Source organism: Jatropha curcas, chromosome 8, assembly GCF_041381405.1.
Source record: "Jatropha curcas cultivar XTBG-Jc1 chromosome 8, XTBG_Jcur_1.0, whole genome shotgun sequence".
Classification (NCBI taxonomy): domain Eukaryota; kingdom Viridiplantae; phylum Streptophyta; class Magnoliopsida; order Malpighiales; family Euphorbiaceae; genus Jatropha; species Jatropha curcas.
Window position 1 is genome coordinate 6,828,354 of NC_143158.1, and position 11,650 is coordinate 6,840,003.

An 11,650-nucleotide genomic window follows, 5' to 3' on the forward strand; every position below is an offset into this window, starting at 1 on the left:
TTGAAATAGGAGCATCAGATGATGAAGAGGAAGAAGATCAAATCATCATGGGTACCTCAGAAGACGAATATGAAGAAGAGGAAGCTGATGACGAGGAGGAAGAAGCAGATGATATTGAAGACACTTAAAACTTAGAGCAGTTTTACTATTAAAAATTCATAAATGTATATCTAATTAATATTATTAATGAAGAATTTCAATGGTATTAACTTTCTTTACTCATATTTACCACATGTTCCACAATTCATATAATTGTATAAATTCATTTTATCTAGGTTCTGATATCTGCAGTACAGATGGCTAGAGGCAGAGCGTTTGATTCTGATGCGTCCGGTAGTGGTTCGCGTGGAGGTCGTGGCCTTGGACGCAGTGCCCATGGACGAGGAGGGTCGATCCCTCATCCTTCGTCAGGTACGTCTGGGGCTTCGTCATCTGCTCAGCGACCAGTACTGCCGCCATCACATCCTTCTTCAGGTACGTCTGGGGCTTCATCCTCTACTCAGCGTCCAGTACTGCCGCCATCACAGCCTTTTGCTCCTTTCTCTTCTGCTCCTTCCTCTTCTACCCCCGTTTTTGGACTAGTACAGACTCCACCAGCTGCACAGTCACCTATTGTGCAAGGTAATCATAAATGTCATAACTGTCATTTTAATTATATATTAATTATCTAAAAATTTATAACATTTGTCACTTCTTTTGCAGCTTCATCAGATCCACGTATCACCCTCAGTTTGGTAGCGGGACAGTAAGTACTTATTCAAATTTTCCGCAGGCATATTTTGTTCAGATTGTGATGCTTTCGTGTAATTATATTTCACTACTGTTTTTTTTTCAGCATATATCCATCTTCTCGAGCAGCGAGGCAAATTTTGAAGATAATCAAGCTACAGCTGCATAAAGAAGGATACACATGGGATGCCGTACCACAAGAGGCGAGAGACTTTTATTGGGAGGAGTTCCAGGTACTCTTTGGTTTAAGTTATATCATCATTCAATGTTTACAATTCAAGATACATCCTTACTGTTGAAACGCTATATTTCATTTTTTTGCAGAAACATTTCATATGGGACGCATTACGGCTATGCTAAAAGTAGCCTGGGAGAAGATATGCGCCGATCGATATGTTGACTTCACCTATAGGATGAGAAGAAGCAGTAAGAAGCAGCAGTGCGTGTCTCAGGAGATATGGGAGAGCTGGCAAAAGGCTTGGGAGGATCCTGCATTCAAGAGAAAGCGAGAGATATTTGCACAAAACAGGCGCAGTGAGACTGGCGGTGATGGAGCAGGACCTTTGCAACACACAGGCGGATCTATATCTGCTATAGAGACAGCTCGATTATTAGTAAGTGAACTAGTCCCTTTACAAGAAACTGATGTTTAATGAAAGGACACTATATATATTAATATATCATGCATAAAAATTCATTACAGGCTAAAGAATTAGGTCGTGAGCCCACACCGATTGAGGTGTTTACATACACTCACACGAAGGACCACGATCGTAATACGTTTGTCGACAGACGTGCGCTGAGCGTCAATGTAAGTAACAATGAATAATATTTACATTTACCCTCTAATCATTGCAAAGATGTACAAAGTTCAATATAATAAAGCTTGCAATTGCATTGATTAATTAATTTTTTATTTTCAGGAGAACTATACTACAGCTCGGGAGCATATTGTTACTTCTAAGACTGATGAATCCGAAGCTAAGTCAAGAATCGACGAGGTAGCGCTTTATCTCGAGGCTGTAGGAGGCGAGAAGAAGAGGAAGGTATACGGCATCGGGTCTCAGGCATCACAGTTTTACTGCGGCTCAGCAGCTCACGCTTCTACAGCCAGCGCAGTACCACAGCCCGAGCACACTGACTCGCACTATGATGATGATATACGGGCTCAACTTGCTGATCAGCAGAGACAGATTGCAGAGCTTAGAGCGCATGTGATGCGGCTATCCGGTGACCACCGTGCTGCTACTTCTTCCTCTGATCCTGCGCCTGCTACAGACCGACATGTTTCGACGTCTCAGCAGCAGCCACTACCGTCTCCTGATCTCGATGCTGCAGACGATACATTGGTCACCCCTCCTGGCGCTCCATCACATCCAGCAGGTACTCCTCCCGGCGATCCGACATCGGATGCTGCAGATGAGCAGCAGCATAGATTTGATTTTGGACCTTTTTAGTTTTTCTTTTGTATTTTCATATTTTAATTTGTTTAGTACAATAAAAATTACATTTTTATATTGTTCTTGAATTGCGTGTGTGATATATATGTATTTATGTCAACTTTCACAGGTGCGGAAAAATTTTGGTTTCATAATAATAATTAATTTTTTTTGTTTTTTTTTTCATTTTTGCGACCGATTTGATACCAAAAATTAAAATTTTGAATTTACAATTTGCGACCAAGTTACGACCGATATAAAAAAATTTCGACCGACTTTCTGCGACCAAATTTGCGAGTGAATTTCCAATTAAACGACGACCAAAAATTGCGACCGATTTTTCAATTTTGCGACCGATTATATCGGTCGCAAATTTGCGACCGATTGTCTCATCGGTCGCAAAATTTATTTGCGACCAGGCTTTTTACGACCGACATATGTCGGTCGCTAAGGCATATTAGCGACCGATATGAGCCAATTTGCCACCGATTGGTCGGTCGCAAAAGGGCATTTTTTTTGTAGTGTTGGTTATTAACACGCTTAATGGTATTGGATCTGACTTCCGGGATATTGCAGCAGCAGTTCGTGCACGAGATTCCATTATAACCTTTGCTGAATTGGAGGATAAACTCCTTGCTCATGAAGAATTTTTGAAGCAGAATGACTCTACTGTTCCTATTGTAGCTAATTATGTTCGTCGTAATGCTGGGTCTAGTTCTAATCAGCGGCAATTTAATCGATCGGATCATGGTAGTGCTGATAATTCTTATGTGATTCCGTCAGGTTCTCAGTCTAATGGAAGGCGTGGTAATTCAAAAGTCTTATGCCAAATCTGTGAACGGCCAGGATATATTGCTAAAAAGTGTTTTAAAGCAAAGGATTTCTTTAAGAACAATTTTCCACAGCCTCCACGAGCAAATCAAGTTTCTGCTTCTGATTCGACGAGCTGGGTTCTTGATACTGGTTCTTCTCACCATGTGGCTAATGATCTTCAAAATCTGTCAATTCATGTGCCGTATGATGGGCTTGATGAGCTACACCTAACGGATGGTTCAGGTTTGAGAATAACTCATGTTGGTTCAAAAGTTTTAACCTTTCCTACCAAATCTTGTTCCCTTAATAATATTTTATGTGTTCCAAAGTCAAAAGAAAATCTAATCTCTGTTTCTGACTTTTGTCTTCAGAATAATGTTTCGATTGAATTTTTCTTTGATTGTTTTGTTGTTAAGGACCTGTTCACGGGGGAGATAATAATAAGAGGCCAAATTAAAGACTCTCTGTATCGGTTGTCGTCAGTATCCAAAAGTCATTCTAAGGTTGCTGCGTATTTCAGTATTCGTGATTCCGTGTCTCTTTGGCATCAACGATTGGGTCATCCAGCTGCAAAAGTTTATGGTTTTGTTCTGTCCAAATTTAATTTGTCTAAGTCTTCTGCATTGTCTTTCAATTGTAATTCGTGTCAATGTAATAAGAGTCATCGACTCGCTTTTGGTGTTTCTTCGCTTACTAGTTCGCGTCCTTTAGAGTTACTGTATTCGGATCTTTGGGGTCCTGCCCCAGTTTCTTCCTTTGAAGGTTATAGTTATTATTTAATTTTCATTGATCATTTCTCAAAGTATATTTGGTTTTATCCTTTAAAGGCTAAGTCTGATGTTGCTTTAGTTTTTCCAATCTTTCAAAAATTGGTTGAAAATAAGTTTCAAACAAAAATCAAGTCCAAGTATACAGATGGAGGAGGAGAGTTTATTGCGCTTAAATTGGTTTTTCAACACCATGGAATCAGTCATCTTCAAACGCCTCCGCATACTCCTCAACATAATGGAGCAGCGGAACGGCGTCATCGCCATCTTGTCGAAACTGGATTAACTCTTCTTTAATCTGCAGGTCTTCCGTCACGTTTTTGGTCATTTGCTTTTCAGACGGCAGCTTATTTAATAAATCGACTGCCAACACCTGTTCTTAATATGTCTTCTCCTTATTTTCAATTGTTTAAGCAAGTTCCAAATTATACTCGGTTAAAGGTCTTTGGTTGTTTGTGTTACCCGTATTTACGTCCCTATACTCATAATAAATTTGATCAGCGTTCTAAACCATGTCTATTTTTGGGATATTCTTCACATCAAAGTGCATATCTGTGTTTTGATTACAATTCTAATAAGTTGTTTGTTTCCAGGCATGTAGTTTTCATTGAAGACCAATTTCCTGGTCAAAAGTCAAACCTGGAGCCTTCTCATTCGAATGAGTCCTGGTACAATGTTGAAAGTCAACCTTTAATTCATGCGGTGCCGTTTCCATCCTCTCCATCTGGTACGATGCCATTTTCCCGCCAAGGGGATTTTCAGAACACTAATTCCCGATCTAACGAAACACAGATCACAACAATTGTTCCTTTTTCACCCAATTCATCTATGTCGCATTCAACCGAGCCTATTTCTGAGTCTTCTTCATCGTCTGATTCGTCTTCTATGGCAACATCAGCTTCGTTGTCTTCAGTTCCTGTGTCTTCTCCTATGTCTGTCTCTGTAGAGTCTCATCAATCCGTGACATGTTCCGATTCCTCATCTCACACACAATCAACCGAACCACCGCCTCAAAGAACTCATCCCATGGTCACACGCTCCCAAAATAACATTTATAAACCCAAAGTTCTCCACACAGTCACTAAACATCCTCTACCCGCAACTATTGAACCAACTAGAGTTACTCAAGTTCTGAAACTTCCGAAATGGAGGCAGGCTATGAATGTTGAATTTGATGCTTTAATTACTAATGGCACTTGGGTTCTTGTTCCACCAGCTGCAGGTCAAAATCTTGTTGGATGCAAATGGATTTTTCGAGTTAAACGAACCCCAGATGGTACAGTGGCAAAATATAAAGCTCGTCTGGTTGCGAAGGGTTACACTCAACGACCTGGTATTGATTTTGAAGATAACTTCAGTCCTGTATTAAAGCCCACAACCATTCGGGTAATCTTGACTATGGCAGTATCCAAGCGGTGGAATGTCTATCAACTGGATGTAAACAATGCATTTTTACACGGTCCTCTCTCTGAGAATGTGTACATGCAGCAACCACCAGGTTTTATAGATTCCGAAAAGCCACATTATGTCTGTAAACTTGTTAAAGCGCTTTACGGACTTCGTCAAGCGCCTAGAGCATGGTATCAAGCATTGCGCAATTGTGCTGTTCAGTTTGGGTTTGTCCAATCAAAAAGTGATCATTCACTCTTCATACTGCAGAGAGGTGCCAAAACTTGCTTCTTTCTTGTATACGTCGATGATCTTTTGCTAACCGGTAATTGCAATGAGTTGATACATCTTTTTATTTCTGCGTTGGGGTCCAAGTTTTCTTTGAAAGACCCACAGAAGTTGAATTTCTTTTTGGGTATTGATATTCACACAACAGCAAGTGGAATGTTCATGAGCCAGCATCATTATATAAGGAAATTACTTGTTGCAGCTCGCATGGAGGTCGTCAAACCAATATCCACTCCATTTGCGACAACTACCACTCTCCTAAAAAATGTGACCGGTAAAGGTGTAAATGCTACAGAGTACAGGAAGTTGGTAGGGGCCTTATAGTATTTGACTTGGACAAGGCCTGATATTTGCTATGCAGTAAACAAACTTTCTCAGTTTATGCAGAGTCCTTCATCAGCTCATTGGGAAGCCTTCAAGCGACTGTTACGTTACCTAAAATCTACGATTGATTATGGAATTAAAATCACACCACAGTCTGCTTTTCATTTTCATGCTTTTTCCGATACCGATTGGGCAGGTGATCCATTGGATCGGTCATCTACAACTGGGTATATTCTGTATCTTGGCAATGTTCCAATTTCGTGGGCTTCTCGCAAGCAGAAATCAGTTGCCCGCTCATCAACTGAGGCTGAGTATCGGGCAGTGGCCTCCACTGCGTCTGAAGTAATGTGGGTTAGTTCCTTACTAACTGAACTTGGTGTGTTGTCTTCAGTTCAAGTTCCGGTAATTTATTGTGATAAAATATCAACCACCTATGTCTGCCAAAACCCCGTTTACCACTCACGAATGAAACACATTGAAATTGATATTCATTTCGTGCGTGATCTTGTTCAAAAGAAGAAGCTTCGCATTAGTCATGTATCAGCTCAAGATCAGCTAGCTGATGTTCTTACTAAGCCTCAGGCAAAGACTGTTTTTGCGTTAAACAGAACCAAGATTGGTGTCTCCAATGGGTCCACCATCTTGCGGGGGAGTAACGGAACTCCACAAGGATGAGATAAGTACACAAGTCTGTTTGTTGTATTTTATAAATACTATCTGTATTTTAGATAGAGTTAGTTTTGCAGTCCTTATCTACTTCTATTTCTCTTGTATTTAACAAGCCTCTGTGTAACGTATTCAATAACAAATACAATCATACTTTCCCTTTTAAGAAATACTGGATGAATGTTCAGTAAAAATGAAGAACACGGTGGAGCTTCTTCTTAAAGCAATGGCAAGATCATTGAATTTAGAAGAAGATAGCTTCTTGAAACAATATGAGGACCAAGAGGTAATGGCAGCTAGATTTAATTCCTATCCTACATGTCCAAGACCAGACTCAGTTCTTGGTATTAAAGCACATTCAGATGGATCAATGGCATAGAGTTCCCATCATTCCTAACGCTTTTGTTGTCAATGCTGGCGATCAAATGCAGGTAATTAATTACTTAATTAAAAATCTTATACTTACTATGGATGAAGACAACTAATCCTTCTCTAAAATTAATATAACTAAATGATTGAATCATGAATCTTAGGGTTTTTTTTTTAATCTCAGCCAGGTAATCCTAGTTTGTTTTCTTCCCAAGATTTATATGTATAATTTCTCGTTGGTTTTGTTAAGCCAGCTGTCAAAAGATAAGAGTTTGTTATACTTTGAATTTGTATTTGTATTTCCTAGATTAATGCTTAGCCCTGATCTGTTGTAACCACTTGTATTATGAGAATAGCCTACAGTATCAATACGAATAACAACTCCTCTTCATCCTGTATTCTTCTAGATGGTATCAGAGCATTAAAAACTCTTCTTAGTTTTTTTTTTTTTCTGATCCTTTTCTCTTCTTCTTTGGGAAAGTTCTCTTTCGCTTTTATACTTTGAATTGTTATGGCCTCCACGTCCAACACAGTTCATTCCTCTAGGAAAACCTTGATTACTATGAATGGATCACAATTTCCTCTCAAACCTTCTTCTACAAACTATCCAACATGGAGGGCTCAAATCTTGCCCATTCTTCGTGGTCATAACCTTCTGGGTTATGTTAATCGCACTTTTCCTTGTCCTCCTGCTACAATTAAGGACGGTGATAGGGAAGTTGTCAATCCAGATTATGATTTTTGGCTTTGTCAAGATCAATTAGTTCTAGCAGCCATTATTGCATCTACAAGTTTTTCAGCCATGAATACTGTTGCAGAAGCTGAAACTTCGGCGGAAGCATGGGAGAAGGCTCAAAACTCCTTTGCTAACAAATCTGCCACTCGTGTTTTATCTCTGCGTGAACGGTTGTCTACTGCGAAAAGAGACAATAAACCCGTTTTAGAGTACTTACAGATGGTCAAAGGTATTGCTAATGATCTTTCCTTGTGTGGCAGTCCTATTTCAGACGTCGATTTGGTTATTCATGTCCTTGATGGAGTTGGTGCTGAGTTTCGAGATATTGCTGCTGCTGTGCGTGTTCGAGATACGATGATTTCTTTTGATGAACTTCAAGATAAGTTGCTGGCTCATGAGGTTTATCTGAAGAAAATTGATTCGAGTTATGAGTCCATCCGATTACAGCAAATCAGGTTCGCCGAGGGTATAACTCGCGACAGCCTAATCATTCTTCTGCTACTTCTGATACTGTTTCGCAACACAACAGTCATAAATTTGGTAAGAGTGGGTCTGATTCTGTGTCTTTGCATTCTAAACAGGGTAACTCGAGTTCCCTTAAGTGTCAAATATGTGAGCGGCCTGGGCATAATGCTAAGCAATGTTATAAGGCGAAGCCTTATTTCAGAGAACGCAACTTTCCTCAACCCCGTTCTAATAATGTTACTGCTTCTGACTGGGTTATGGATTCTGGTGCTTCTCATCATATCACCAATGATTTGCAGAATCTGTCCCTCCACTCACCTTATGAAGGCTTGGACGAATTGCAATTGACTGATGGCACAGGTTTGAATATTTCACATGTTGGCTCTAAGAAATTTTCTTTTACTTATAAACCTTGTGTTTTGGATGATGTTTTGGTTGTTCCTCGGTCCAAAGAAAATCTTATTTTTGTTGCTCAAATGTGTATTACTAATGGGGTTTCTATTGAGTTTTTTCCCACTTGTTTTCTTATCAAGGACCTTCGAACCGGGACGATAATCACAAGGGGAGTGCTTGACAAATTTCTCTATCGTCTACCATCCAAAGTCCATCCAGCTGTTTATTTCAGTCTTCGTGCTTCGTCCAACTCCTGGCATCAATGTTTAGGTCATCCGTCTTCAAAAATTTTTCATTATCTTGTTTCCAAGTTTAATTTACCTGTGTCGACATCTCAGTTATTGAATTGTAATTCTTGCAAATGTAATAAAAGCCATCGATTAGCTTTTGGTCAATCTTCTTTATCTAGCTCTAGCCCTTTACAACTGCTATATGATGATCTTTAGGGTCCTACGCCTGTTCTGTCCATTGATGGTTTTAAATATTACCTTATTTTTGTTGATCACTATTCAAAGTACATATGGTTTTATCCGCTCAAACAAAAATCCGATGTTTATTTTGTTTTTCCGGTGTTTCAGCGGTTGGTAGAAACCATGTTTCAAACAAAAATTGTTTCTGTTTATACTAATGGTGGGGGTGAGTTTTTAGCTCTTCGGCCACTGTTTCAAAAATTTGGAATCTCTCATTTACAGACTCCTCCATACACTCCTTAGCACAATGGTGCTGCTGAAAGGCGACATCGTCATCTTGTTGAAACAGGGTTAACGCTTCTTCATAATGCATCTCTTCCCCCCTCTTTTTGGGCGTACGCTTTCAAGGCTGCGGCTTATTTAATCAATCGCTTGCCAACACCCATTCTCAATTTTTCCTCTCCTTTTTCCAAACTGTTTCATAAATCACCAAACTATTCTAGGTTACATGTGTTCGGGTGTCTATGTTATCCATGTTTGCGACCTTATACTAGAAGTAAATTTGATTCGAAGTCCTTACCATGTTTGTTTCTTGGCTATTCAGATCATCAGAGTGCTTATTTGTGTTATAATGTTCAAAGTTCTAGGCTTTATGTGTCGCGACATGTTGTTTTTGTTGAGGATACCTTTCCCGGGGCTTCTGTTTCGATCGATACTGAGACTTCTTCTAATCTGTGGTATGATTGTTCCGATTCTGTGCCTCTTTCTAGTCCGGTACCATTCTCTTCAACGTCTGTGGGTACTAGTGGTCTGGGTAATTCTGCGGTTGCTTCTTCTGTTCATGAGTCTATTGGTCCTTCAGTCTCTAATTCTATGGTTTCGTCTCTACCTGTTGAGTCGGATTTGCCATTGTAGTCTTCCCCATCATCTGTGTCTAACAATCAGGCTTCGCCTAATCTTGTGTCTTCCACGTCTATTATTCAAGTTTCTAGTGAACCATCAGTGTCTACCTCTATTCCTATTCGTACTCATCCTATGCGAACTCGGTCTCAAAATAATATCTTTATACCAAAACAGGTGCATCATGTTACAAAGTATCCTATTATTTCTGTAGAGCCAACTTGTGTTTCACAGGCTATGAAAAGTCCAGAATGGAGGCAGGCCATGTCAGATGATTATAATGCTTTGACTAAAAATGGGACGTGGGTCTTGGTTCCTTCAAATAACTAGAATCTAGTGGGTTGCAAGTGGATTTTCAAGATTAAAAAGAAGGCTGATGGTTCCATTGATAAATATAAAGCGCGATTGGTGGCTAAGGGTTATAGCCAAAGGCCTAGGGTTGATTTTGATGACACATTTAGTCCCGTGCTCAAACCTGTCACTATTCACATTGTTTTAACACTTGCGGTTACTAACAAATGGCCAATTTTGCAGCTAGATGTTAACAATGCGTTCTTACATGGGTCTCTTTGTGACGATGTTTACATGCAACAACCACCTGGGTTTGTTGATAACACCAAGCCGGGGTATGTTTGCAAGTTGGTGAAAGCTTTATATGGCTTGCGTCAAGCTCCGCGCGCATGGTACCAAGCTTTAAAGGGTTGTGCCTTGCAAAATGGTTTTGTTCAAGCAACTACAGATCACTCTTTATTCATTTATCACCACGACGATGTGTTGTGCTATTTTCTTGTATATGTTGATGATCTTTTGCTCACAGGAAATAGCAGGAAGTTCATTGATAAATTTATTAGCATATTGGCAGTCAATTTCTCTCTTAAGGATCCACAGCCGATTCATTTGTTCTTGGGTATTGATATTGAATCAACCACCAAGGGATTATTTCTTTCTCAGCATCATTACATTCGTAAGATACTTGAGAAAAATGGAATGGAAGGTGCCAAACCTGTAATAACACCTATGGCAGTCAAAGATGTTCTTGTCAAGGCCACACAGTCTGAAGCTTCGGTTGCAGAAAAATAGTATCGACAAACTGTTGGAGCTCTTCAATACTTAACATGGACCCGGCCTGATATTAGCTACACTGTCAATAAACTTTCACAGTTCATGCAATGTCCAACCGAGCAACATTGGAATGCTTTGAAGAGATTACTTCGGTATTTAAAAGCCACATATGATTATGTTTTCCTGATTACTCCGCAAAAATCATTGAGTTTACATGTGTTTTCAGATGCTGATTGGGGAGGAAATCTCAATGATCGAACTTCAACTTCGGGTTATATAGTTTATCTCAATGATCGAACTTTCCTGATTACACCGAATCGCTACCTAATGAACACTATCTTTTTGGGACGGATGGAATATATAATTTGTATTGACACGCACAAGGAAAAACGTAGGTCCCTATAGTAAAACCCCTGAGGGGTGAGACGAGATAAAATATTATGGAATAAAGGTAGTAGGTGGTTCTGGCAAAAAAAAAAAAATCCCAAGTCATTTTAGCAAAATAAAATTATAAAAATTAATTTGGCAGCTAAAAAGCCCAAATGCATAATTTAAAAGAGTAAATAAAGCTCTAAAAATAAATTTTTATATTTTAAACATATATTGAGAATTTAAAAAATGGGTTTGTAAAAAAAAAATTATCGAATTAACACATATTTTAAACTTTCTAAATTTATCGAATTAACCCATATGTCCTATCAACTTTTATTTAGATTTACAGCAAATTTAAGTCATTAACGGCAAAAATTGAATAAAAGCTAACTTTTATAACAAAAATAAAAGTTTAAGTATTTAATAGCTAATACTTCAATTAAATCCTTCCTTAAGCATGTGTTTAATATGCATAATATCACTTTAACCCTCAAAAAAATATATATTTAATGTTAAAAAAATAAAAAT

At 39.0% G+C, this 11,650-nt stretch overlaps 1 protein-coding gene and 1 long non-coding RNA gene across 2 annotated transcripts; both read left to right on the top strand.

Moving 5' to 3' along the window:
- The first annotated feature begins 581 nt into the window (after window positions 1-581).
- Window positions 582-956, top strand: LOC149494095 (uncharacterized). Its single transcript, XR_016322052.1, has 3 exons — window positions 582-621; window positions 703-745; window positions 836-956. It is a non-coding gene; the product is annotated as an uncharacterized LOC149494095 (long non-coding RNA).
- Window positions 957-7,346: 6,390 nt separating this feature from the next.
- LOC149494096 (uncharacterized) lies at window positions 7,347-10,768 on the top strand. Its single transcript, XM_089724951.1, has 5 exons — window positions 7,347-8,060; window positions 8,102-8,345; window positions 9,393-9,664; window positions 9,734-9,865; window positions 10,019-10,768. Exons 1-5 carry the CDS (start codon window positions 7,347-7,349, stop codon window positions 10,766-10,768), a joined length of 2,112 nt encoding a protein of 703 aa, XP_089581077.1.
- The last annotated feature ends 882 nt before the right edge of the window (window positions 10,769-11,650 follow it).